General features: G+C 48.8%; 1 protein-coding gene across 2 annotated transcripts in view; it reads right to left on the bottom strand.

Annotated features, from left to right (window-relative positions):
• Slc1a7 (solute carrier family 1 member 7) overlaps window positions 1-23637 on the bottom strand; it is a 43825-nt gene extending 20188 nt beyond the window's left edge. The window contains exons 1-2 of one of the 2 annotated variants that reach the window (XM_015484981.2): window positions 23345-23637; window positions 16026-16105 (exon numbers count right to left, since the gene is read on the bottom strand). In XM_015484981.2, coding sequence (XP_015340467.1) covers window positions 16026-16105; window positions 23345-23521 — 257 coding nt within the window. In that variant the 5' untranslated portion in view covers window positions 23522-23637. Of the gene's footprint in view, window positions 1-2; window positions 229-16025; window positions 16106-23344 lie in introns of those variants that run through there. The other variant, XM_048815365.1, reaches the window with a different exon arrangement.
• Window positions 23638-26934: the final 3297 nt, after the last annotated feature.

The raw sequence follows: 26934 nt of genomic DNA, 5'->3' as shown, positions 1-26934 counted from the left end.
ACCTCTGGCAAGCAAGTCATCCTTCCATGTTGGGGTCTCAGGAGTCCCATCTCCAAAATGACAACAAGAGTGGTCCCCTTCTCAGAGAGGAGCCAGTCTGGGCCATCGTGGGTTGGTACCTAGACCAGATCTCCCTCGTGGAAGGCTGCGTGGAGGGTGCTTGCGGATCGCTCGCTGCTCAGTTCTTCCCCATTGCTGGCCACCCCCATCTGACCCCTCTGTCCACTAGTGCAGGTCAGACCCAGAGAGTCTGTGGCTGGTGCAGGGGTGTGGGGAGGGTGGGGAGGGGGAGGGACAGAGATTAATTAAGGAAATGCTTGTGCTTTGTTTTGCTGCCAAAAGGATTTTTCCCCCAAAGCCCTTTCATTCTCTCAGATAAAGGAAATATTTGTCTGGTTTTAATCATGTCAACAAGAGCAGATAATCCCTCCCCATCCATCCACGCTCTTCTTATCAGACTACACGCAGCAGCATCCAGTGCCAGGCCAAGGCTAGGACAACAGGCCCATTCCCTGGCCTGAGCCCTGCTGTCCTGCTCACTGCCACATGGCTGGCCTGCCATATGAAGACACAGAGCATGTGCATGGACTAATATGTGACAACAATCCCACCATTATATATAACTAGAATGCGCCAGTACAAAATGTGGAGAAAAAGAAGTAGTTGTTATTAGTTTTCTTAACATAATTATAAGATCTTTCTAGGCTATTCTTAGCAGTCAATAAACTGTCTAAATGTTCAAACAAGAATAAACTGGAAAAGTTTGGGGGGAAAACAAAAGAGGCAAGGGTCCCTCCTCCCGGAAGCCTTTCCTGATCACCCTGCTGAAAGGAACCCCTTATCTGAGCTCCTACAGTCCCCACCTCACTGAATTACTGTTTTCTAGAAGCACCTTCCAGGCCAGGTTGGTATCTGCTGAGTCCACCCAGAGCTAGCCCCAGGCTAGTCCAGTAGCTTGTTGCTTAATGAATGAGTGATTGAATGAATGAGTCAATGTTTAGAATTGCTGTCATCTTCCTTTGCCAGGATGCCATATGTTAGTGATGGGCTTAGGGTGGGGCTCAGACATAAATCCTGAAGGGCTCATAATGGGATTGTGTAGCTGGAGGAGCCGGGCTGCTGTAATCATTATCCAGGAGATTACCCCAGGCCAGAGCCAGCACATTGACCCCAAACCAAGCAGTCCTCTCTCCCAACAGAATTCCACAGTCAAGTCCAGCTACCTCAGGCTTCAGGGAAGCTGTGGCCTTGAGAGAAGGATCAGACCAACTGGATCAGAACTCGGGCCCCAACTCCAGACCTGTCTTTTTAAAATTTGTGCCACTCTGTGTCATGCCCTGGACCCACAGAGAGAAGTCAGCACCCATTCCTGACTTTAGGGAGCTTCTACTCCTGCAGTGAGTAGGGATGGAGACAAAAATCTGGGACAGGAGGGGACGTGAAATAACCACAGGACAAGGTGGATACATCAGTATGGCGAGGAAAGAGACAAGAAGGACTATCTATCTCTCTAGGGGATGAGGGTTAACTCCAGCTAGGACAGTCAGGAAGGGCTTCTTGGAGGAGGTTCTTAGAAGATAAGGAAGAGTTGGAGGTGGGGCAGATGTGCCAGGGAAGGGGATAACAGAAGTTAACAGGGAGGCTGAAAGCGTGGGGCCACTGTGTTGTTCTGTGTGGACAGAGTTCAGGTCATATTTGAAGAATGGTAATGGGACAGAAAAGACCAACTGAATGCAGGAGTGAGTGGCCTTGAATGTCAGACAGAGGGCACTGAGAGCCACCAAGGTGGTGCACAGAGTGGGGAGCAAGGGCCTGGCAGCACTTCAGCTTAATTCATCTAGCAGAATTTGCTGGATGTTTGAGGAGGAGAACTAAACACTCCTTACATTTGAGAATATCAGAGGAAAATGTACCCAAAGGGTACTGGAATAGTCCCTTTAAGGGCAAAGACTTAGATCAAAAGGTACAGCAAGTCCGTGTGCCAGAGTTCTAAGCAGCCTTTACAATGGATGGTATCACTGAGAAGATGCTCCTAATCTAATGCAATGGAGAAAAGCAATTTTCCAACTTGTTATAGCCCTGCAGGAAGCCCTAGAGGTAAGTGAGCCCTCTCCAGCTTACTGGGCAGAATGTAGAGAGATATATTTGAGGCATTATGCGGTAGAGGGATAAAAACCAGACTTCAGAAAGGGGTAAAGAGGCCTGGAGGAAAAAATAACCCTACACAGGGATGGTGCCAACACAGGGACAAGCAGCTATGGGAGGCAGGAAATATAGGCTCTGGACAGAACATGATCTCCACCCCCAGCCCTGTGGGTCCCTCATTCCTCTAGAAAGGAGAGAGGGGGCTGCTGGAGAAAATGGAAGGAATCCCATTTCCTGGGACCCAAGCAGTTCTGCTCTGTAACCTCCCTCCCTCCAGCCCCAAAGGGGAAGGGCTTTCCTACTGGCTGAAGGGAGGGGGAGCAGAAATGGGACCAGGGGAGTGGGAGCTGCTGGCAAGAGCTGATCCAGAGGCTGCTCCCCAGGCAGCTGCCGGTGGTGACAATGTGACCGCAGGCAATGGCAGCAGCCAAGAGCAGGGGGAAGTACTAGGAAGGCACTGATCCCAATGTGTGACCCATGCCACTCCTGGAAATCACAGTAACAAGAAAGGAGGTGGAAAATTCTGTAGTGTGTCCTTTAGGAGGCTCTTTCCAGAGCAGGGCTCCTCAAGGTCCAAGAGTTATCTGTTAAAGTGGCTTTTCTAAGAATCTACAAGCTGGGACACAGTGGTGGTTGGGGGCGCTTTAGTCCATATAGACATGGTATGTATGTATACACACAAAATCTTGAAAGAAAAGTTAATAGTAATTTTCTTTGGATGGTGGGCTCACAGGTAATTTGTATTTTGTTTTTCTTTTTTGTCCATGTTTTCTAGAATCTCTAGAATGAGCATCTTTTATGTGCTACAGAATACATGAGCACCTGACAGAGGCATAAACCACAATTTGCCTCAAGATATACTGTTCCTCAAGCCCTGAACATCTAATCTACCTCATTCAATCCTTAAATAACTTGCTAAATCAGTGCTGCCCTATAGGCTTAATCCCAGCCAAAGTTGTCATTTAAAATGTTCCAATAGTCACGTTGAAAAAATAAAAATAAAAAGGAACAGGTAAAATACATTTTTTGCAAAATTAATTTTAATAATACTTGAACTGAAATATTCCCACTTCAAAGCATAGTCCATGTAAAATTTTTACATTGTGTCCTGTTTTATATTTTAATTAAAATTAATTTTAAAAAATTTAGGATTTAGCTCCTTGATTGCACTCACAGCGTTTCAATTGTTCATTAGCTGCTTCTGCCTAGTGTCTGTTGTAGTGGATGCCCAGGTCTGAGTGAGTCACAGATAAGGAAAACAGAGCTCTGGGAGGTGAAGGCAAATGGACCAGGCTAGTAAATTCTAGAGTCAAAACCGGAACAGGGATTTCAGATTCAGAACCCTGGGAGGTTTTCTCTCTCCCTCAGGGCTTCTTGGGGTACAGACCTGGTTTAACACCCCCACTCCCATGTTCTGGTTTGGAGTGACCATGACTGTAATGTGATACAACCTTTTTAGTTCAATTATCAAAGTTCTTGATTTGCCCTTGGCTGTGGCCCCAGTGTTTGTGGTAGGGAGCTCCCCATATTGGGAGATGTCCAAGTGGAGCCTAGATGACCACCTCGGTACGCTAAACCCAGATAGAGTGGGAGGTCCCATAAAGATGACCTCAAATGTTTCTCCTGGCTCTATGATTTATGGTGGGGGTGGGGAACAATAGGTAACCTTTTTTTATCCTATTCCAATCTTGGTGGGTGCTCCTGGGAGCCCTCAAGGCCCATGAGGGCCCCAGAGAAGAGCTCCAGGAGCCTAGAGGCCTGCAACTGCCTCCTAAGCCATCTGGCCACCACTCAGAGCCCAGGGACTGGGGATCAAGAGATTGTGGTAATGAGAGGCACCGACTTGCAGAGGCAGTAGGGAGCTGGCCAGGCTCCCAGGGCCCCGCCCGATTCAATCTGGTAATTGTTCCACTTGCAGGGGCTGGGGGAAGGGAGGCAGCCGCTGCCCAGCTCCTGGTGAAGGGAGAAAAAGGCTGCTTACTGGCCTCACCTGGTTCTTACACCAACCCCCAGGTGGGAATTATGACCCCCTCTTACACCAGGTAGCTCTGGGCAGCTCAGCCATCTGCCTGAGGGCTGGTTACCGAGCAGTGCTGCCCCTATGTCCCCAGCCCAGACATTTCCCTGAGCCTTTTCCAAGGTCAGCTTAGACATCACTTTTTTGGGGAGGCCTTCCCTGACTGCCACCATCTTGGTCACTTCTCAGGCATCCTATGCTTCCTGTTTGTCTCAGGAAGCTCTTCCCTTCCTGTCCTCTCCTGCTGCTCACCTCTCAGGTTGCAGCACCTCTTTTCTCTGAAGGCCTGCCTGACCCAGGATAGGCTAGAAAGCTCCTGGGCATGTCTTACTAGCCAGAGCAGCCCTTGGGCAAGTTCGAGAGCCTCTGCCTACCTCTGTTCCCAGTGGAGGATTAATGGCTGGTTTGTCATGAGAGCCAATCCTGGTTTAGAATAGTAAACACACAATATATTTCAATTCTTTGTGCTCCTGTGTTGTCAATGTCGTCTGACCACCTGGCCCATAGTTTGGGAGCTCCTCAGTACAGGGTTGGATCTAGTTCAATTTTAGGGCCTCAGAATCCCAGACCCTGGCATAGGCAGGCCTGGGGGCAGGTGTGTGATAGATGTGATGTTAAACCAGGGGACGTTTGGGATCAGAGGATACCTTGTGAGCTCTGGTGACTGTGAGCATCCATCGTAGCTTCCCTAAGAACAGTCATCTGAACCAGCTTTGGTCCCCTGGCCAAGTTTAGGGAGTGCCCTGGCACCGAGTCTGTGTGATATTGAGGGAGTTGGCCCCAGGACTTCCAGAAACAGATGGTGAGTTGGTAAAAGGACAGAAGTTGAATGACTATTGCAGACAGTAGACATGGCCTCTAGAGGAAGGCTCTACTTTCAGACCTCTTCTTTCTGGTCATTTTTATCAATGGCTTGGCCAAGGCTGCTGACAGCATGTGGATCAGATTTATAGAGCACAGGAAGCTGGGAGGAGCCGCTCATGTGTCAGATGAGGGACCCCAGCAGGCTGGGACCACGGGCCAATTCTGACACGATGCAACTGAACACAGACATGCTGGGCTGGACTCGGCTTCAACAGCCTGGAGAATACAAACACTGTGGGGGAGAGGGAGCCTGAGCCACAATAGCAGCACATGAAGAGGGGACAGTGGGGTTTTGTTTGTTGCCAGCCTGGTGAGTCACCTGGCATATGGAGCCACCAAAGGGCTGATGGACCCTCAGCCTGTGGGGCCAGAAGCCTGGGGACTCATAAAGAATGCCATGGGTCTGCTCTAAGACTGAGACCCTCTACCAAAGAGACAGGGGAGGGGACTGTGTCCCACAGAGGGTGGCTGTGGTTGGCAGCAGATGACAGAGACATAGGCCTGGGGGAGCTGCTGGGGGCAGCACCATGGAACCCAGAATGCAGCAGACTGGGGACACCGGGAATGATGAGGAAGCCTTGGGGACCTTGGTTTGGCACCAGGAATGACTATCCAGCAGAGTTGTCCTGCCCTGGAAGGAGCTGCTTTGAGAAGGAGTGAAGTTCCAGTCACTGGAGGTATGCAAATAACTTGCTAAAGCCACAGTGAGAACACAGGTACCCTGGTCTGCCAGCACGGCCAGTCCCAACATCTTGCCTCTGGGAGACCTGAGGGACAGGGAGGAGCCTGAGCCCTTGGACCAGATCCATGGGTTCTGACCTCAGCTGGCCTAGTCACAGAGGCCTTCCCACACTGGCCCCTGGGACACTGCTGCAGGCTCCACCCCACAGAGAAGGGGGCATCTGGGGCGGGGGAGGGTGTCTCTGGGTGAGAAGGGTCCCTTCAGCCCTTCCAAGCATCTTGGGTTACTTTTTTTCCTTGAGCAGCTGACGGCAAGTGCCATGTTAGCACGGAGGACTTACACTTCCCAGATGGCTCTGCCACACCCCGCCCCCAAGCCAAATCCTTCGAAGACCTGAGGCAGGATGCCCTGACTCCAGCTTGCTAAAATTTGGGCTTCCCGGTCCTGGCACACCCTCCTGAAGGCAGAAATTTCTCTACAACCCCTGCAAATACACCTCAGAGGACAAAGACCCACCACCTCCAGAGTCAGCCCTGCCATTGCGGGCTGGTTTGGCTTCCTAAAAAGCCCTTCTGGTGCCAGGATGACATCCACCTCCTGCGAGGAGAGCGCCCCCGCTGGGCCCAGCAGCCCTCTGCAGCCACACAGGCCACGCCTCTCCTGCTCCACTGGTGATTCCAGGGAGCAAAGGTGGCTCCCAGTGGGCAGGGGGCACTGCTGCCCTGGCATCCTTGCTGTCCTCTGAAACTCCCTCCTTCCCAGGCCCCCAGGCCCCCAGAGGAAGCTCCACTGGGACTTGTGCAATGACAAACTTGAACCTAATCACAAGCCACGGGGGGCCACGGCTGCAGCCCTCACAGAGCTCATGTCTGACCACCATCATTCTCAGCTGTATCCTGCCATGAAGGGTCGGCTCCAGTTCCACACTGTGTGAGCTGGCCTCCTACCCCTTTCTCTCTCATGTGGCAGAGAACATCAGGGCAGTGTCTCTAAGGATGACCACCACACTGTTGTCCACCATGCGCAGGGATTTCCTAGGCCCACCTGTCAGATTGGTCACCACCAGGTCATGGTTAGGGAAGCCACTCCCAAGGAAAGGGAAGGCCAGGCCCATGTACATGGGAACACAGCTCTCTGCCCTTCCCTTCACCAGCGGGGTGTCTAGTATCTGTCCCACCTGCTCAGGCAGGACCTGCATGAATGAGGTTCTCCCAGGGCAGTGGTTCTCCATAGAAGGGCAGCAAGAGCTTTTTCAAAAACCCACTCATCTCCCCAGACCCTGGCACATGTTCCCATCCCACCCCTGATGAGCTCCTGCTCTGGGTGCCTTGGGGTCCTGGAAATGAATGAGATGGGTTTGTGGTCCTTGGGAGCTCCATCCAGGGGCTGGTGACACCTGCAGCTGGACAACACAAAGCTCTGGGTGGTAGCTGTAACTGAGAGAGACCAGAGCAGGGGCTAGCTCACCTGGGAGCTGGGCCAGAGGTGACTGTGAATGGATCTTCTGAGGAACAAGAGGTCTCTAACTGGAAGGGAGAAGGGGCATAGGCATCTGGGACCACTGGAAATTTTCAGAGTCACCAGACTGAAGGTCTGACCCACACACAGCCCACAGCTGGGCCATGTTTTCCTTTTGATGAGTAAGGTTCTCAGCTGACTGGGCAAGAGGACCAAAGGCGGCTCCCTAGGGCTCCCATCAGAAGACTCCACAGAGCTCTGCTAGGAATGGCTGCCCATGACTTGAGAGCAGAGTTCAGAAGCACAGGCCATACCAGATTTGGCCCCCTGGCTGCCCACAGCTCCTGCCTCCCTTCCACCCCCAGCCTGTCCTGGGGAACCCAGGGCAGCTGCCCCTGCACCCTGGCTTCCAGACCAGACTTTAGAGGCTGCTTGGCCCAGGACCATCTCCAAGAAGTCAGAACGTGGGTGTTTGGGAGTTTTCTGCCAAACTAGAGTTCCTCAGCAAGGGGGAGAAGGGAGTGGGGGAGATTCTTTGGCCAAACATGATTTCCTGACTCTAAGACAAGTAAGTTTTAAAATTCTACAAGAAACAGGAAGAAAAACAACACACTCACACACACACACACACACACACAGAGAACACACATTCAGCCCACACACATGTACAGACACACATCACAGATTCCCACACAAACCCACAAACACACACTTGGATTTCTTTGCTGTGATGTGGAGCTTGCAAAACACTGCCATGCTCGGTCTCAGTGAATCATAAACACATGGATTGAGTTTTGCTTGAATGATGCCTAGTTTAAGAAATTGAAGAATGAGGGGAGAGGAGGGTTTGGCAAAAAGCAAGTGGAGAATTGGAGGCTCTAGCTGGATCCAGATGCTGGTTTAGCCACCCCTGGTTCCTTGTGTGGCTCTTGTCTGGGGATGTGTGAAAACAAGGCTCAGTTGAATTCTAAAGGTTAGACAAAATCTCCAGCCCCAGAGGGGCTATAATGGGACACACACACCACCTGCTAAGCCTTGTCTTGTAAATTTGCAGATGATATTGTGTCTGTTTGATGGTAGAGGCTGAAAATGTTGTAAATCACAGAACCCGAGGTAACTCCAGAGGTGGGGGGTGCAGTGGTACCCCAGCAGTCTCTCCAGCAGCACCCCAAGTGTCTAGTGAGGGGAAAAGGGTTTTGCAAACTCTGCTCTAGCCCTGAGCGGAAGAGTAAAATAGGATCCCCAGGCAAGGGTGCCGTGTGGAAAGTCTTACGACATGTTGAATGAAAACCAAAAAAAGTAGGAGGCAGATTTATTTTTGTGGAAGTTAACAGTAAGGTAGTCTCCAAGAACTTAAAGGGGGAGAAAGTTATCGATATATGGGGAGAGGGTTAGGCTATAAATTAAAAGCAAAAGGAATTTAAGCAGTGGGAAGTGTCCTAACTGGAAGGGACTGAGAAAAGAGGGTTGCTCGATCCCAAAGGCTGGACTTTTCTGGATGCAGAAGGTGTGGTGAACATGGGATCGGTCAGAGTGGAGGTGCAGAGAACACAGCTGGGGGCAAACCACTTGGTGCCCATCTGAGCACGCCCATGGGAGAGCACCCCTGACTTAGGGACACGATGGCGCTGTGACGTGTCCTATCCATCAGATTATTTGTTCCTTTGCCAGTGTCACGTGATAGAGAATTTTCTGAATTTTATCCAAGGTTTCTAAGTTCAGAAGTAGAGAGACAGCAAATCCTCTTATAGCCAATTTCATTTTGAGAAGAATCTCTGGAAGGGCAGGTGTGAGGTGAGAAGGCACACAGTGTCCAGGAGAAGAGAGACCCTTTTGTGGTTTGATGGCAGATCTACAGAGTAATGGAAAGGTGCACCAATGTCCAGGAGACCCAGGGTCCCTGAGAGAAATCAGGTCAAGGCCCAATCCCTGCTCCCTGTGGTTTGAAGTTAGTGTTGTGATACACCACAACACCCAAGACCAAGGCCTGTCGGCATAAAAGGCCCTCAGAGTGAACCCATAGGACGGAAAGGGAGTTGGGTCTCAACTCCCAGGGAGCTAATCTCAGGGCATGTCTGGGGTGTTTTGATAAACAATGATGGAGCATGGGGGTGTGATCTAGGACCAAAGAGCGGGAGTCACTGTGGTCTGAGCAGAGATGTGCATCTGAGAGGAGATGTGTGCAGACTCCTGCCAGCCCTACAGGACCTGTGATCCACAGTGACGCTGTGCATAAGGAACCAGAGCTGCAGGGTGGCAGGGCAGCCATTTTACTTCTCTCAGCTACTGGGCACTGGAAGGAAGCTTCCCTGAACAAAATAAGCTGACCTTGGCTGATGTGGTAGAAGCCTCAAGAACAAGACACTGGACTTCCTGTTTGTATGAGGAGTTGGACTGTGCTAGACATACACAGTTTTCCAGTGTCAGTAACAAAGCAATAACCAAGCATAATTAAACTTGCCTTTGAAGATAGCTGGAGCTGCTGGTGACAGTCAGTAGGCATCGTGTCAGAGTGCCCTCCAGATGCTTATCCTCCCAGCCTTGGAATGGCTACTCTCTAATTAGATGACTACCAGATGAAGCAGTCAGTCCACATTCAGAGGCTACTAGCTAAAAATGTACTTATCTTCAGAATCCCCAGGGGAGCTGGGAGCTGCTTGTACCTGGAAGGACATGTGGATGTGATCTAGGAGCACAGAGCTGAGTCCCTAAGAGACAGGCTGAGGACAAAGCAGTCCCTCCCCTGCAGGTGCGCTCCATCTGGGCATCACCCTTTGAAGGAGTTCTTCTGCCTCTTTGAAATGATATTCTCTCTTTTTCAGAGCACATGTAACTGAATTCACAGAAATACACATATGATGAGGTTGGGGCCTCAGACAAGAACAGAGCTGGCAAACCTGGAGTCACACTGGTTCCACAATTAAATAATGAAATTGTCCCACCAGCAAACAGATCTAACCAGAGGGTTCCCATGTGGTGAGCCTATAGGGAGAATGCTCTAGCCAGAGGTTGAATGTATCTGTCCCCTTTGGCAAGTATATTTATCTCTGTGAATGAATAAATTAGCATTTGGTTTATTTGGTCATCTCTTGGCAGCATCAGAGAATTGGCTGACCAGCTCTGGGGACCAGGCAAGGTTGAGCCTCTGAACTAATCACCAAGGACACCCTGGATCTATGAGCTCACTACTAAAACGAGAGCAAACATTTAAAATAATAATAATAATAATAATAACAACAACAACAACAATAATAATAATACAAGTGGCAGAATTGGAATTGTGGAATGATGTTTTTTTCCCTCTGTTATCCAAAATGTTTGTAATTTGTTTATGTATTTTTTAAAATTACAAACACATCTTTAAATGTACAAAAATAATCTTTAAAAGATGACTCCTCACCATGTCACAAAGTTTCAAATGTTGGACAGGAAACTTTCCTCTGCTCCAGCTGTGCTCCTATTGCTCTTTATACATTTAATAAACACTATTGGGTACCTCCTAATCCCTAGGCTAGATAAAGTGCATTTTTCAGAGTTCTTTCCACAGTAAGAGAGCTGTGGTTGTTCAGAAATTTCTTGATGAGCCACCTGGATTAGAAACCAAGCAGCAGCAGCCCCCAATCCAGCCCCGTGCTCCGGGGACAGAGCATGAGTAGAAGTGATTCTGGAAGACAAAGGCAGGATTTCTGGCTTGTCTGGGGGCAGAATTAGAAGGAAGGTGAAGAGAGAGAAAGAGGTAGATATCCCATGAGGAAACATCCAAGAGTCCTTGCCCAATGTAGGCCTCTTCCTGAGCACGGGCAGGTCTGTCACTTGCTTCTAATAGGCTATGATGGGATGTCACTCATATGATCATATTGTATAAGACTTGGTCTAAGAGGACTGGAGAGTGAGAGCCTCCCCAGCTCAGGGGAAGTGTGGGACCGTGCTGTGAATTGCCTGTGAAGGGAGCTAGCAGTCAGGAACTGCAGATGGCCTCTAGGAACCCAGAGTGACCTCCAGCTGGCAGCCATTAAGAAGCCACAAGGAAATGACTCTGCCTGCAACCTCAAGGAGTTGGAAATGGGTTCTTCCATGGCAGGGCCACCAGATGAAAACAAAGGCCTGCCGACACCTTGGCTGAGACCCTGTGAGACACTGAAGTGAGGGCGTGGGCTTCCAAGCCACAAAAACCCTAGATTTGTTTTACATCAAGTCTGTGGTAAAGTTACATAGCAATAGATAACTGGGGGACAGTCAGGAGAAAGCTGACAGCCTGTGATCTTTGTGAGTGAAACTTGTGAGTGAGCAATGTCCACATGACTGGGGAATGGAGAAACTGCTGGGTTACAGGAGTGCGAGGGCCAAAAGCAAGATACAGTGAGCACAGAGTTCATGGAAAAGGCGGAGGCTTTGGGGGACTGGCCTGGGCAGTAGGTGAGCACATCATGGTGAAATGGGAGAGAGGTTGTCCATACCTCTGCAAAAAGCCACCGGAGACATGGTGTATGTGACATAGGTGTTACATGCAGGTCTATATTGGTGTCGAGGGAGCACCACATGGGGCTCAGTTGAGGGGACTTCCCAGGAGAGATGTCAGGTAAGCTCTAGTGGCCAAACCCCATATAAGAAAGGGGCCACCCAAGGGGGCTGCCTGCTGAGAGCAGAAACAGAAGTGCAGGGTTTCATGAATCACCTGGGCCTTGGAGAAGCTTTAAATAATTAGTAATATTTAAATAATCTGTAGCATTTGTAACATCCTCAGAGGTATGCTGGGTCTTTGGGCATGTCACTTTCTCATTTGGGAGGAAGATGCCTCTCCTATTTTACAGATAACACTGAGGCTCAGGTGGTCAGAGACTTGGTTAAGTGGGCACATCTAGTGATAAGAACAGAGCTCCTGTTCTTGTCCTGGACCTCCTGTAGGTCCTTGGCATCCTGCCTGTGCTGCTGGTCCCCTCCCTCACTGTGACTTCCGCAGCCACAGCTAGCAGGCATAGGTGGCATCCTGCTGGACAGTAGCATATCTGAGGGGCTCAGGCTAGGGGCTGGATTAGAATAGATTCTAGAAAGAGGCCCCAGAGTTAGAAGATGCTGGGAACAGTGACTGAGCTGGGCTCCAACTCAGCCCTGTGGGCCCTGCCTTACTCCCCAGGGACCTCCCTTCCCTTCTATGGAACAAAGAGTCTCTGTGATGGTCTCCCTACCAGATGGTGAGGTCCTCTAAGGCAGAACCATCTCTCCTGTCCACCTCACTGCTACTGCCACAGCTCTTTACATCTCATCATCTTTTTACATCTGCTGGTCATGCTGACCACCAAAAGGAGGTCATTGTGAAACCAAGGTGGGGAGAACCTGATCCCCTCCCAGCACACACCACCCTACCATGAGGGATCATGCCAACTGGACCTGGTCCTTGGCAGGGCTACTTCTTGTCCAGCCAGAAGAGTGGTTACTCCAGATAGGAATGCTATTTCATTTACTCAAATAGACGCCACTACCCCCAAAGGATGCCCGTACCTCATAATGAGATCCATCAATTATGACCACAAATTCATTTACCTAACAACATCGGGCACATCCAGGTTATAAGTATTATCAGAGGTGGACACAGGCTGTCCTCAGTGGCTACCAACAAACAAGGAGCTGGGTGGGAGGATTTCACAGACAGAAACTTGAGTTAGTAAATCGGTCACGAGTACAGGGTGAGAACTAAATAGAAGACAGGGCATCGGAGGCAGGGCTCAGCAGGAGTGACAGTGTGCAGACACAAAAGCTTAGAGACAGATGAGGTGGCAGTCTATCGCCAGGGCTTGGTGTAGGGAGGAGGCAGAGGCTGTTATGAGATGAGATGGGAGCAGACATGGGTGCCAGTCTTTGAGCCCAGACTTGCCGCTTGTTGGAACCAGAAGCAAAGTATCCTGAATCTGAACCCTCCCCGCTGCCTGTGACCAATATACCCCCAAAGCCTCTGATTTCTGGGGCGCAGTGTGGAGCTACTGGGGATGGAAGAGTAGCCGATCTTATGCTGGACTCAAGCTGCCCAGCCAGAGGACAGACCCCAAGACCATCTGTTTTTTTTTTTTAAATCATAATATTTGTGGGGCTTTAAAAACACAGCCCTACTCAGCCCCTTGGCAGTTCTGGTGCAGTAAGCCCTGGGTGAGGTCTGACACAAATTTGTCAAAGGGGCTCTGGAGATTCGTCTTTCCCTGAATGACAGCCACACCAGTGTGGGTGTTCTTTAGGAGCAGGGACATCCAGCCCTGGGACAGCAAGAACAAAGCTCAGGAAACATTAGTTGATGCATGACGGGTTATAGATCCATTTGAGAACCAAGGAAGGAGGGTTCAGGAGATTTGGGGCCCAGAAATGCGTCATTCTTCCCCCAAGAAGGTTTAATTCTCCCTTGGTTGGAAAATGTTAGAGCATTTCCATTTTTCAGTGACGTGGTTGCTCTGCATCAGCCCAAACTGTATATAAACAAATGAAATGTATGAATACACTGGCTTTTCTCAAGTTAATACTACATTCCTGTTCTAGCCAAGAAAAAGCACTCCAGCCCAGTGGAGGGGACCAGGGGCGAGAGCCAGGGCTCAGGGGAGCTGGACCAGCCCTTAGCCACAGGGAGCACAGGAGCTCATGGAGGGTGCCTTCTCCCAGATCACACAACAGTGAGGGGCAGGTCGAGTACCCAGGCCTTGGACTTCTGAACTGGCTTTTTCCCCTTAAGCTGAGCGACTTACACCAGGGCACATAGCCATCAAATGGCAGAGCACAGGAACCAGTATGACTCCAGGGTCCATGCTCTGTATTTGCAGTGTCCTCTGAGTAGAACAGAATGCCCAGGCAGCAAGGAGAGTCAACAGCAAAGGGGCCCAACACAGCCTGGCGGGAGTCCTATCCTCCCTCTTTTCATCTCCTCGCCAGTCTCCCCCACAGCCTGCAAGTTCCTTGAGGTCAGACAGTGCTGGTCATCTCTGTATCTGCAGTGCCCACTACAGGGAAAAGTACTCAAGAAGCACAGTGCATGGTTGTTGATTCATTCATTAGTTCATTAGACAAGAATTATTGAGTGTCTACTATGTGACAGGCACTTGGCTAGATGCTGACAACCCGGAATTGAATGTCAACAGAGTGCTGATGCTGCTTTACCATCCATTGGAAAATAAAGAGACAATGAATACGTGCAGAATGACAATACAGTGAGCACCAGGGAGAGAAAGGTCAGAGCAAGGGAGAGCAAGGTGGTGTGCGGGGACGGGTGGGAAGGGCCTTTCTAAGGGGGTGACATGTAAGTTTTGAGATCTACACAAAGAGGAGGAGGAAGGGGTGTAAGATACAGGGGAAGCATGTTCCAGGTGGAAGGGACAGCAGGTGTGGAGGTCCTGAGCTGTGGGAGGGTCTGGCCTCCCTAAGGGACCAAGGCCCTCAGAACTGGAGTGAATGTGACATGAAATAGGGGTGGAGTTGACAGGAAGCAGCAGACCATATGGGGCTTCCTAGACCAGGTAAAGGATTTTAGCGTTTATTTTTATTGGTATTGGGGATTGAACTCAGATTGACCACTGAGCCACATCTCCAGCCCTGTTTTAAATTTTATTTAGAGACAGGGTCTCACTGAGTGGCTTATCACCTCGCCGTTGCTGAGGCTGGCTTTGAACTTGTGATCCTCCTGCCTCAGCCTCCTGAGCTGCTGGGATTATAGGCATGGACCACTGCGCCCAGCTTAGGGTTTATTTTAAATACATGGAAGCTATTGAAGGCAAATATTGAGTTCATTCTGCCACTGGGTGGAGAACAGATGGGGCAGAGTAGTGGGGGACAAGAACCTAGGTGAGATTACTGTGGAGTCAGGACATGAAAGAGAGAGCCCTGGACCTACGGGGAGGGATGAGTTGAGCTGAAGTTGCTATTGCCTGACTGTGGGGTGAGGAAAGGGGTGACCAAGGGCCTGGGCACAGGGAGCTGCGGTTAGTGACAGCAAAAAACAGAAGGAACTGTTCTGCTGGGTAAAATCTCAAGTTGGTGACACTAAACTTAAAATGCTTGTGAAAGAAACATTGACATGGATGTCAAATAGGTAGCTGGTTAATCAAGTGTGGAGCTCACATTCCTACACCTAAGAGCCCTGGGTCATGGGTGGCATATTGAAGCCATGAGGTTAGAGCAGGAAAGGCCTGAGAGGCTGCAACATGTCAAGGCTGAGCAGAGGAAGAGAAGCTGAGGGGCAGAAGCCAGGGGAGGGCAAGGCCACTGGCAGAGTGTCCCAGGAGGGTAAGAGGGACCAATAATATGAACTGCTGATGGAGAAGTCATGCAGAACAGGAACTGAAATTGTCCTTTGGAATTAGCAACATGGAGGTCACTGATGACCTTGACAAATTCACCAGCTCCATGAATGACTCCAAGGATGCACAAAGAGGAGACAATAACCAGAGCAGAATGAGGAGTCAGAGGAGGAGTCCTGAAGGAGGTGGCTTTCAGCAGAGTTTAGAAGACTGAGTCAGAGATCTGAATGCTGCCTACAAGAGCCTCCCAGTAGGAGCACGAGGTACCACTGAGGAGCCCCTGACCTGGGAGCTTCATCCCCACCTTACAAGAGAGGGCGGAGGGGGGCTGGGATTGTGGCTCAGTGGTAGAGCACTTGCCTAGCATGTGCAAGGCACTGGGTTCGATCCTCAGCACCACATAAAAATAAATAAAATAAAGGCATGTGTCCCAACAACAACTAAAAAAAAAAAAGAAAAAAGAAAAAGAAAGAAAGAAAGAAAGAAAATTAAAAAAAAATAAAGAGAGGGCAGAGGAGCTGGCTCACTCCTCAACAGCAGGGGAGCCCAGGGGACAGACTGCCCTGCCCCCGCCCCACCTGCTTCTCACCTGGAGACCACCAGTGGTAGGATCAGCATCTTCAACATCCTCATCAAGAGCTCTCCAGGGAACTGGAAATAACTAATTTCCTGAAAACACAGCGAGAGCTGGAGTTATAGCAGGTGGCACAGACTTCTTTGCCATTTGCAAAGTGCTATCACATCTGCACCCTCCTGTCTAGCTCATGGGCTGCAGAGTCAAGGGAGAAAGAACAGGCTTTGGAGCCAAACAGCCCTGGGTTCCAATCCCAGCAACTCCCCTTCATAACCAGCTGTGTGACCTTAAGCAGGTGATCCCACCCAAGTTTCCCCCTGTAACATGAAGATGTTAGTTGCGGAGCAGGCTGAATGAATGTTAGCTGCAGGGTGGCCTGGACACTTGACCCCCATCCGTCTAGTTCCTTATCACTGTTTCCCTCAAGGCTGGACACTCAACCTCATTCAAGGCTGAACACTTGACCCCCACCTGTCTGGTCCAATGGAAACCCACATCTGGTCTCTGCCCCGTCTGTCTGAAGACAGAAGATGACACCCTTAGCAACTACTGCATGATCCAATCACTGTATGACAATAAGGCAGCTTGCAGACCCAGAGACCCCATTAGATTTTGGCTGCAGGGCTCCCCCAACTCGCTTTGCTCTCTTCCTTCCCTGTTAATCAGACACAACCACAATAAAGATCTCTTGGTTGCTCCGAGTGTAGTGGTCACTTTCCTTTCAATAACTACCTCAGACGGTTACTGGGAGGCTCAGTGAGAGAATGCACATAAGCACTTAGCACAGCACCTGGATGAATAAATGTTCAGTACTCCCAGTAAACAACATCTCTCCCCATTGACTCCATTCACCAGCCTATCTGATCCATGGTGTAGAATCCATCTTCAACAGCAGACCTAAGTGGCAAGAGGGCAGGGCTGAGCATTGTTCCTGCAACCCATACTGTGATGGGAATCATACTGGGGACCCCAAAATAAATTAGGAATGGTTCCTGCCCAAGTCCCCAGTTTCGTTTATGAGAAGAAGGACTTATAAGCAGACCACTGCCCTCTTGAGAGAAAGTTTCTCCACTTGTGCTGGTCCACTCTCTAGCCTTTCCCTCCAAATGCCAAGAAAAGACCTGATTGGATGGTTATACACCAATCAGCATCAAATATCCCCACTAGGCAGAGTTCTAGCATCCGCCCCTTCATCAGCTGTGGGCTCAGGCCTATCCCCAGATCTTTCCAGGGTCCCAAATCTTTGCCCCATCTGCTCTCCTGATGACAAGTCACAGGAGTAAATCCCTGAAGCAGAAGCAGAGGGACCACCAAGCCCAGATAAATTTGACTTTGAGATAATAATAATCCATTCTTGTTCTAAAACATGATTTATTGTTTCTCTAAAAGTCTAACTTAATGGGGTGTGCTGTTTTCTCAGGTTTAAATTTAATTCAGTTTTGCTATTTCTGGGAACTCTGGCTTGGGGCCCCTTTCTCCAGCCGGTGAGGCTGTGGGTGAGGCAGACAAATGGACTTTCAAACACCATCCAAGTTACATTTTTGTGCTTACAACCATTTCTAAAATATCAGTGCCAAACATGAGGATCTGTTAATGGTCTGATGCTTTTTAAAGCCTCAAATCATAGGATTTTGATGCTCCAAGGGGCTTTAAAGATCTCGTCCAGCCCACTCATTCTGTAGAGGAAGAAACTGAACCAGGAGGGGGAGGTGACTTGTTCATGGAGTGACAGAGAGGACAGAGAATCAGGCTTCCTAGTTTCATTCTACTATTTCCAATGCACCTGGAAAATTGGCTTTTTAAAGAAGTATACTCATTGCATCTATATATTTTAGATTAATTATAATCCACATATGCATTTTTTTCTATAAACTGAATAGTGCTGTAATTATAAAAGGTAGCCTCTTCCTCCCCTCTCTATCTCCACCCTTCAACTTCCCAGGAAGGAACACCTTCAACTTCTCTGTTTCCCCTAGTATGACTATTTCTAGCTAATGTGGTTACAATGCTATTTCTCATGTTACCAGTTTGACATCTATTAACTTCCCTGCCATGATGATAAGGACTTCGTCCCCGCCTGCTCTGTTCCTCTTCCCATTTCACCATTATTCGTATGTCAATTTTCGGGTGAATCAGTAGTCGAGGTTTACAAAATTTTGACCATCAAATATGTTCACTGCTGAGCCAAGTAATGTGCTCCAGCCTGGCCTTCTCATCTGTTAGACCTTTATTTTCCTCCTGAAGTTAGTAATTCACTGATGTTTCATTTGCTTTGAAATGAAAAATTTCAAAAATGATTTTTCATTTAATGAACTACTCATCAATTTCTTCCAAATGTTTGAACTTGTCTATTAAAATGTCTGGTAGTAGGGGCTGGGGCTGGGGCTCAGTGATAGGGCACTTGCCTGGCATGTGTGAGGCACTGGGTTTGATTCTCAGCATCGAATATGAATAAATAAATAAGTTAATTAATTAAGGTCTATTAGCAACTAAAAAATATTTTTTAAATGTCTAATAATAGCATTTTCTATGCACACAGGTACCTCGGTTTCCTTTTCCCCTCCGACAGCTCTCTGCCTTCCCATCCCAGTTTGGACAGCCTGCTCTCTAAGCCCTAGAGGCTGTCATGGGCCTCTTCTGGCTGTCATTCTGGGACTTTATCCAGCATAGGATCCCTGTTTCCTGGGTCCCTTGTTTAGTTTATTTTCTTGTTTTCGTGGACATCTCCTTTGGTAGCTGAGAAAGGCTGGGAGGAAGGGAAACTTGTGAATCTTTACGTGCAGCCTGGTCATTGGTAAGGTTCTCAGTTGAAAATAATCTCTGCTCCCAACGTTAAAGGCATTTCTCCTTTGTCTTTAACTTCCAGTGTTGCTTAAGATGTTCAAAGCCATTCTTACGTCTCCTGCTCCTTACATGAGAACTGTTCTTATTCCCTTGGAACTGTTTAAAGACATCTGTTTATCTTCACTTTTCAGTAATTTCATGGTGACGTGTGATAGTATGTGATGGAATTTTCTTTTCTTCTCTTTCTTGTGCTATGCCTCCTTGACACTGAGAAACTTGGAGTATTCTCTGCAATTTTTTTTCTTTCCTCCATTTTTACTGTTAACACTCTTTAAAATTGGCATGTTGGGCACTCCACTTTGCTTCTATTTTCTTTTTCTATTTTCATCTTTTTGTTTTACTTTCTGAGTGATTTCTACAACTGTGTCCCAACTATTGACATTTTTATCTTGGTTCTTCTATTTTTTGATTTCCCAAAGCTCTTTCTTATTCTCCAATGTATTGTTCCTTCTTTTTAGCATCCCATTCTGCTTTCTGCCTGTTTGTTTTTGTGGTGTGGGGGACTGAACCATGAGCCCCACTCCCAGCCCCCATATTCTGTTCTGTTTTATGGTAACTGTATCTTCTCTCAGGTCACCAAAGATCTTAAGAAAAGATTTCAAAAGTTGTATTCTACTCCCTGCATTGTCTTTGCTTCTTTTTTGAGAAAAGAAGATTTATTTTTCTCTTTGTTTAGTTTATTTTACATTTGCAGCTGCTTTCCTTAAATTTCTGGTGACTTTGGCTTTCTGCTCACATTAAGAGTAAAGCACTGGCAGGAAAGATGATGGAATGAGATGGACACCATTACCCTAGGTACATGTATGACTGCACATAGGATGTGATACTACATCGTGTACAACCAGAGAAATGTAAAGATGTGCTGCAGTTGTGTACAGTGAATCAAAATGCATTCTGCTGTCATATATACCTAATTAAAATAAATAAATAAATTTAACAATAAAAAAAGAGTAAAGCACTGAACTTAGATGTATGTAGGGGTTTGTCAACTGATTGGCCCCTGGGGGCAGGGTAATGGGTGCAACCTGGCTTTTTTACTGGAGATGGGTAGAGTGGAAATTCCTTTCTATCAGGATTTGGAGATCTTTGCTCCAAGCCTTCAGTGAGTTCTCTTCCTCCCATTGTAGAAGGAGACTGTGGACAGAAATCTAGTGCAGGTGTCTGTTAATTTGTTTGAAGCCTGTGCCTTACCACTGTCCCTTTCCCCAGCACATGCAGATGGGTCTGATGTCCCTAAGTCAAGCTTCTGTTTCTTTTTTTGGACAGGCAGGAGGTAGAGGCAGGAGGATGGAGATCCTCTGGCCACCATGAACTGGAGGGGCCCTTGGGGTCTCATTACTCTAATTACAAAATTCCAGCCAATGTCCCTACTTTCAACTCCATACCTCACCTGGGCCTAGAACACACTGTGCACCTCCAAATCCAGAGCACTTCTGGAGTTCTGCAGGACAAGCTGCTTGGTCTCACATCTATAGACATTAAGATGTTGGCTTTCTGCGCATTACTAAATGAGATCATTCAACTCCATCCTCTTCCCACATGGCCGAATTTGATGCAATCTCTCTGCTTCCTTCTCAGCTATCTCCTTTTATATCCCCTTTGTTTGGGGCGGTTCATAGCCTCTAAAAATTCCATTATTATAATTTCCAGGAAGGAGAGGAAAATGAATGTAATTGTAATTCCCCGTTAACTGGTTTAACTGGAAGTCTCAAAACAGTCCATATTTTTTTTTTTACTAGTTATTCATATCCAAAGGTAAAAATCATATAATTTTGTAAGTTTCTTTTCACAAATAGAACATTCTACCATGTTCTAAATTGTTTATGATTTTTGCCTGTTGCATAAGCTTACAAAATTAGATGGGTTTAGTTTCTGAGTCACAAGCAAAGAGATCAAACAGAGAAATCCTGGATTTCAAAGTAAGATGCTAAGAAACCCAATTCCTGCCAAGTAATTGTTCTAAGACTCCACATCCTTCCTTCAGTTTATCTGGCAGGTTAATACAGACGGGGACACATTTGCATGTCCAAACAGATGGGAAAGGCAGCTCTGGCATAGGAGGCCCCAGATGGGTTTGGCTTTTAATAATAGGCATTCCAATTTGTTTTCACAAAATGATCTTCCTTCGGGAAATGTGTATTTGTTGCTGGGGAAAATCAAAAGAGAGCAGATTGCAAATTGTGCCATCGCTGGTTTAACACTGACAAAACCTCTACTCCCCAGGCCTAGCACTGCACGTGGCTCACATTTTGATTCAAGAGAACCCATGAGTTGCTCGGTTATTGCAGTCTGTTGGGGGAAACAGACACAGTCAGCTCTGAGCAAGCAACCAGCAGCTGGCCTGCCGAGGACAAGGCTGCAAGGTGTGATCCCAGGACAGACTGTACTATAGACAGAGACAGTTCTAGAAGACTTTCTAGAAGATACAGAATATGGGTGGTTCCTGATGTAGGCAGGACTTTGACAGGTAGATGAGGGAAGGAAGGTAAAGTAAAATTCAGTAGGCACTTTCTATATGCTGGATGCTGGTGAATCCTCTTTACTCTTTACACTAATTCAATTCTAGAAGACATAGACCTCCTCCCATTCCATTTATAGATAGGGAATCGAGACAGAGAGGAGAGGATTTAATTTTTTTTTTTTTAGTTGTAGATGGACACAATACCTTCATTTTATTAGTTTATTTTTATGTGGTGCTGAGGATCGAACCCAGTGCCTCACGTGTGCTAGGAAAGTGCCCTGCCATGGAGCCATAATCCCATCCTGAAGAGGGGAAAGGATTTTTCCCAGCCATTTATTAGCAGAGTTAGAGTTCAAGTTCCTCTGTCTCCAGAGTGCGTGGCTTTCCTTAGTCACTTCTTGAGATTGACCAGGTTGTTCTAGTGACAGAGGCCCAGTGCCTGGAGAGAGGGCATTTTCTTCTTTCTTTGCTTTTTTTTTTTTTTTTTTTTTTTTTTTTTTTGGACTGGGGATTGAACCCAGGGGTGCTTTACTAATGAACTACATCCCCAGCCCTTTTCATTTATTTTGACATAGGGTCTCACTAAGACGCTGAGGCTGAACTTGAACTTGGGATCCTCCTGCCTCAGCCTCCTGGGTCACCACTACATAGGTGTGCCATTGCATCCTGATGGCATTATCTGTTAATGGAAAACAAAATCTGATGCCTGGATCCCCAGTTGTAGAGAAAGTATTAGTATCAGTGAGCTGCAGGAAGAGGAATCTTATCAGGACTCTTCCAGGAGTCCCTTGACCATAACTCTCTTTAGCCAAACTGTAGACAGCTCCCTCTAGGCCCTCTATTCACTGAAGCCTTATCCTTGTGCCTTTTCTTCAATTTGCATAACACAGTTTTAACCAAAATTCTGGCAACTCAGCTTAGTGAAAATCCCTCATCCCTCAAATCCACCCCCACTCTGGGTATCTGGTCACCCTGGCCTGCCTTCAGGCACACTTCCCCACTTTTGATGTCTCCCCTTAGCAATTTCGGGGGGGGGTATCCCTTTGCTGGATATTTGGCTATAAATCCCCAGCTGTCTTTGTTGTATTTAGAGTTGAGTTCTATCTGTCCCTCCAGGAAGTCTTGACACTGTCACAATAGTATTCAGTCTTCCTTACTACTTGAACAAATGTCAGAATAATTCCTTCTCTAACACCATGTGAGTGTCCTCCCTTCTCCCACAGGAGCTGGAGCTTGAGAGGGAAGGAACGAGTCAATGCATCTTCCCCATGGAGGTTATCCAGACTGGAAACCTGAGGCCCGCTTGCTTTTGTCTCCTAACACCATTTCTAATCAGCCACTGCACCCTGAAACCTCCTCTGTTAGGAACAGTTCTCATGTCTGCCCCTTTCATCCTATCAGACCTCACCCCTACAACTGCCCCCTGTGGTCTCTGCCTGCCCCACTAATCCCGGTCCTCTTCCCGGCACCCAGGCATCTCTCCAAACTCAGAACTGTCTGCTTCATTTTTCTGTTAATAGTCTTCTCATGCTTGCCCCAAGTCCTGATCTAGCGACAGCCCTCTGACCCTGCGGACCCTGCCTCCCACTGTACGTTGCAGCTCACCTGAAGTCTTCCACAGCCCTGTGCGTGGCTCCTGCTGTGACTGCTGCCTACAAATCCCTTCCTGGACCTCTAGTCATTGGGCTGCCTGTAGGAGCTGAGTGTTGAGCTCTTATGAGACTCCTCTGTCTCCTCCACCAGAGCCCTTAGGCCCCCAGTCATTTCAACAGGGCCTCCTTGCTCCCTAGTCACCTGGCTGTGCCAGGTTTTTTGTTATTTTCTCTCTCCTTTTTGTTAATTTCTCTCGCCATTTTTCTGTGTCTGCTCTAGTCCTGCCAAGCATTTATCAGACCCATGCTACAGAGGAGAAAACGGGGACCCAGACAGGCAGAGTGACTCACTGGCAATCATATCACGGGGAGCCACAGATCCCTCAAGCCTGCACACTCCTCCTAACAGGGACCCTGAGGTGCTCTGGGCGGCTCACCTGTGGGGAGAGGCGCTGGGTCCTCAGAAAGAAGCCAAGGAGGCAGCCCACGATGACAGACAGCACAGACAGGATGAGCAGCCCATTCCGCCTGCACACGTCTCTCCCTCGCGCCAGGAAGGCACTCAGCACCATGGTGAGCGGGGCCTTCTGGCACGGGGCACAGCACCATTCCATGCATGTGAGACTGGCCAGGGCACGGGGTCCGGGCTGCACACCGGCTCCTTGGCACGCAGGTTGTCGGAGTTGCTAAGCACCAGTTGCTGGCCCCACAGCCATGGCCTGGGTGGCCGCTCGGGAGGGAAGCCACAATCCTATTACCAGCCGCATCATTAGGAACAAGGGAACAGATTAGGGCCTGGGAAATTAGAGCAGGCCACGTGGTCTGGGAGTTCAGCCTCAAAGCCGAGAGTGCCTCTAGAACCGTGGAGGGATGGGAGGAGGAAGAAGAGGAACCTCTGCTTGGCTGGTTTGATCTTTACCCACCACTCCATTCCAGAAGGAACCGAGAGCAAGGCCATAAGATACCAGCAGTCGCCAACATTAATTAGACATTTACTGGGCACTGGGTGTCATTCTGGAAGCACACTACTCATATTGGCATTTTTAATCCTTACACCAATCCCAAGGGAAAAGAACTATTAATATACCATTTAATACATGAAGAGCCAGAGGGGATGAGGAGCCAGTGAGCACTGGGAGCCAGCCTGTTCTGCTGCTTTATTTACACTAATCATGGGAACTCCTCCCAGTTACCCTCAGATCCCCACCTTCATGTCACCGAAAAGGGAGACTGGGACTCCAGGAGCCAGAGTGCCCTGGTCACGGTCACAGAGCTAGTACGTGGTGAAATGAAGTTCAGTTTCTACCCATGAACAGATAGATGGGGTCCCGGGCACTTAGTACTGTGAGAAATGTAGCTTTGAGTTCAAGGGACCTGACTTCAACTCTGAGCCGGGCCACCACCCACTGCACCTTCTTCAGGGCCCTTAAACCTAAGGCTGCCCCCACTGTGGGCTATCCTGTTAATTTTAAAGATGACAGAGCTAGGAGGTCTGTATGCAAATATCCAGTTCTGCTGCTTACTAGCTGTTAGCTCTGGATGAGGCATTTCCTCCCACCCATAGAGATGAACTTTCCTAGGGCTGGTGCAAAATTCTGTACCGAGAGTATCTGGAAAAGCGGTGGTGAACGCCTGCGTGCTGAACAGGGGCCAGGGCTGTTAGGATCATTATCACACGGCGTTCTAAAGAAAGATTTTCTTTGTAAAGTTTTTTGTGGACTGTCATGTCATTAAAACCAGAGGAATTAATCCTTTGGTTAATTTCATCAGGAATCTGCAATCCCATTAGGGGCAGTCAGGTGGCAGCAGTGGAGGAGGGGATGTGACAGGCTTGAGTGTGGGGTGTGAGCAGGGCCTGCCTCCTGCTGACAAGGGGGTGGGGCCAAGGGTCTGCCGCAGAAGGACAGAGGGGTCTGGGGCACAGGCTCCCAGGCCACAGGAAGGAGACACTAGAACTCTGCCAAATGCCATCAGCTTCCGGTCTCGCCCTCTCTGGGCTTAGTCTTGCCCTTTTGAGAATTAGGGAAATGGGCTACAGGCCTCCTAAGGAGCTTCAGTCCAGTAGACCTTCTGAAGCCCCTGCTCTTTGCAGTCACTGGAGGTGGGGGGGTGGAGAGAGGAGTGGGGGACCGGTGGATTCAAGTCCGAGAGACCCCAACCAACTGTAAGACCCCAATCCTCCAAGGCCACCTCCTTTCCCAGCCTTCCACACATTGCCCATGCTATTCCCTCTATCTAGAATGTCCTTCATGAAAGAAAAGTGACCACAACACTTGGAGCAACCAAAAGATCTTTATTGCAGCAGTGCAACAAAGAGAAAAGAAAGAAGGAAAGAAGGAGAGAGAGCGAAAAAAAGAGAAGAGGAGAGATGAAGAGGGAGAGAACAAGAGCAAGAGAGAGACAGAGAGTGCACGCAACAAAGACAAAGAGAGCAAGAGAGTGAGAGCAAGAGAGAGAGAGCAAGAGAGAGGGGGGCCTGGCAGAAGGGAGTTTTTATAGCCCAAATCTAATGGGGCCTCTGGGTCTGCAAGCTGCCTTGTTGGCCCAAGCGGGGGTTAAGTGTTCAGCCTTGAGCAGGGTTGAATGTTCAGGCAAACAGGTGATAAAGGACCAGATGGGGGGGGGGGGGGTTGAGTGCATGGGCTATCTTGCAGACAACACAGTTCAGCCTGCTCTGCACCCAACACTTCACTGTTAGGAAAGTCACAGGTCAAATGTGCCCTTCCTCGAAGCCTTCCCTGACTACCCTGGATCCACACCCCTCTCTTTACTCTACTTCAGGCCTTTCCACAGTCACCAGCCAGGGATTAGCCCCAGATCCTCGTTAAGTGGTTCTGACATCAGAATAATAATCAATGAGAATAAAACCAGTCTATATGTGTCACCATGTCATTTGAAAACCCCTCGGTGGAGAATCCCCAAAGCTGGAGGGTGTGTTGGTAGTTGAGTGTTTGGAGGCATCCCAGGGAGCAAGGGGCTGTCCTTCAGAGCAGCCAACACTGATGGGCAGCAGTACACCTGAGCTGCGGACATGTATATGTGTGGGCAGGAGATAAGCAGTGCTGTCAAAAGTGAGACCCTCCCCCCAAAAAATAAAAAAGTGAGGTCCAGTCACAAAGCATTAGGGGCAGCTGCCCAGCAAGAAGCCAGGGCTCCCAGGCCTGCCACCCTGTGCGGAGTCTGTGGGAGAGAGCAGGGTGCCTGGTCTGCTAATGATTAGTGACTGACGATTCCCCCATAGAGGAGGGCACCTCTGTCTGGGGAGGAGGGTGCAGGAAGGCTTCCCAGAGAGGGGTCATTTAGTGGGAGACTCAGGGAGTCTGCGGCGGGTTGGAGGATGCTGCTCAAGGTCTAGTGAGAGGAGAGGGACCCAGGCTGGAGGTAGGAGAGCAGAGCCCTCTGGGACCAGCAAGAGATCAGGGAGCTGGAGTGACCAGCAGGTCCTAGGACCTCACCCCTGCCACTGTGTGTCACAATGTGTTTGGGTCGAGCCATCTGAGCTCCTAGCTGGTTTATAGAGAGCTCCAGGTTTATTGGCTGCTTTCCAGAGACATCCCAGAGGCGCCTTAATCTCCATGACATGTCTCCCCAGCACAGAGAGGCCTTCTGGGAAGGCTTTCTATGGGCAGTTAATCCAGCAGGGTGTGGATTCTTGTTAGCCTTACTCACCCTGGGGCTGATCTGACCCCTGCAGAGGGCTGGTCCTTTCCCAGATTGGTCTTTGAGGATGGAGTAAGTGACTTTCACACATGCTGCCTTCCTCCTTCCCCTCCCCGCCCCTCCTGTCCAGATGTGTCACTTATGGAAGTCAGGCCCGAGCACCCAAGGAACCACTCTGCTTCTGTGTGCTGAGCACTCACCCTGGGCCAGGCTGAGTATCGAACACTTTCACACATGCACCAGTGCCAGGGAGCCACACGAGTCAGCGCCACAAGTGTTCACTGGATCCATCAAGGGTCAGGGTTACAGGATTCAGGTCACAGGTTCTGGATCCATGAGATTTATCTCAAATTAAGTAAGTTTAGAA

This window comes from Marmota marmota, unplaced genomic scaffold (genome assembly GCF_001458135.2).
Source record: "Marmota marmota marmota unplaced genomic scaffold, marMar, whole genome shotgun sequence".
NCBI lineage: Eukaryota > Metazoa > Chordata > Mammalia > Rodentia > Sciuridae > Marmota > Marmota marmota.
Note: the sequence above shows the minus strand (reverse complement) of the source record. Positions and strands in the feature narration are given on the sequence as shown.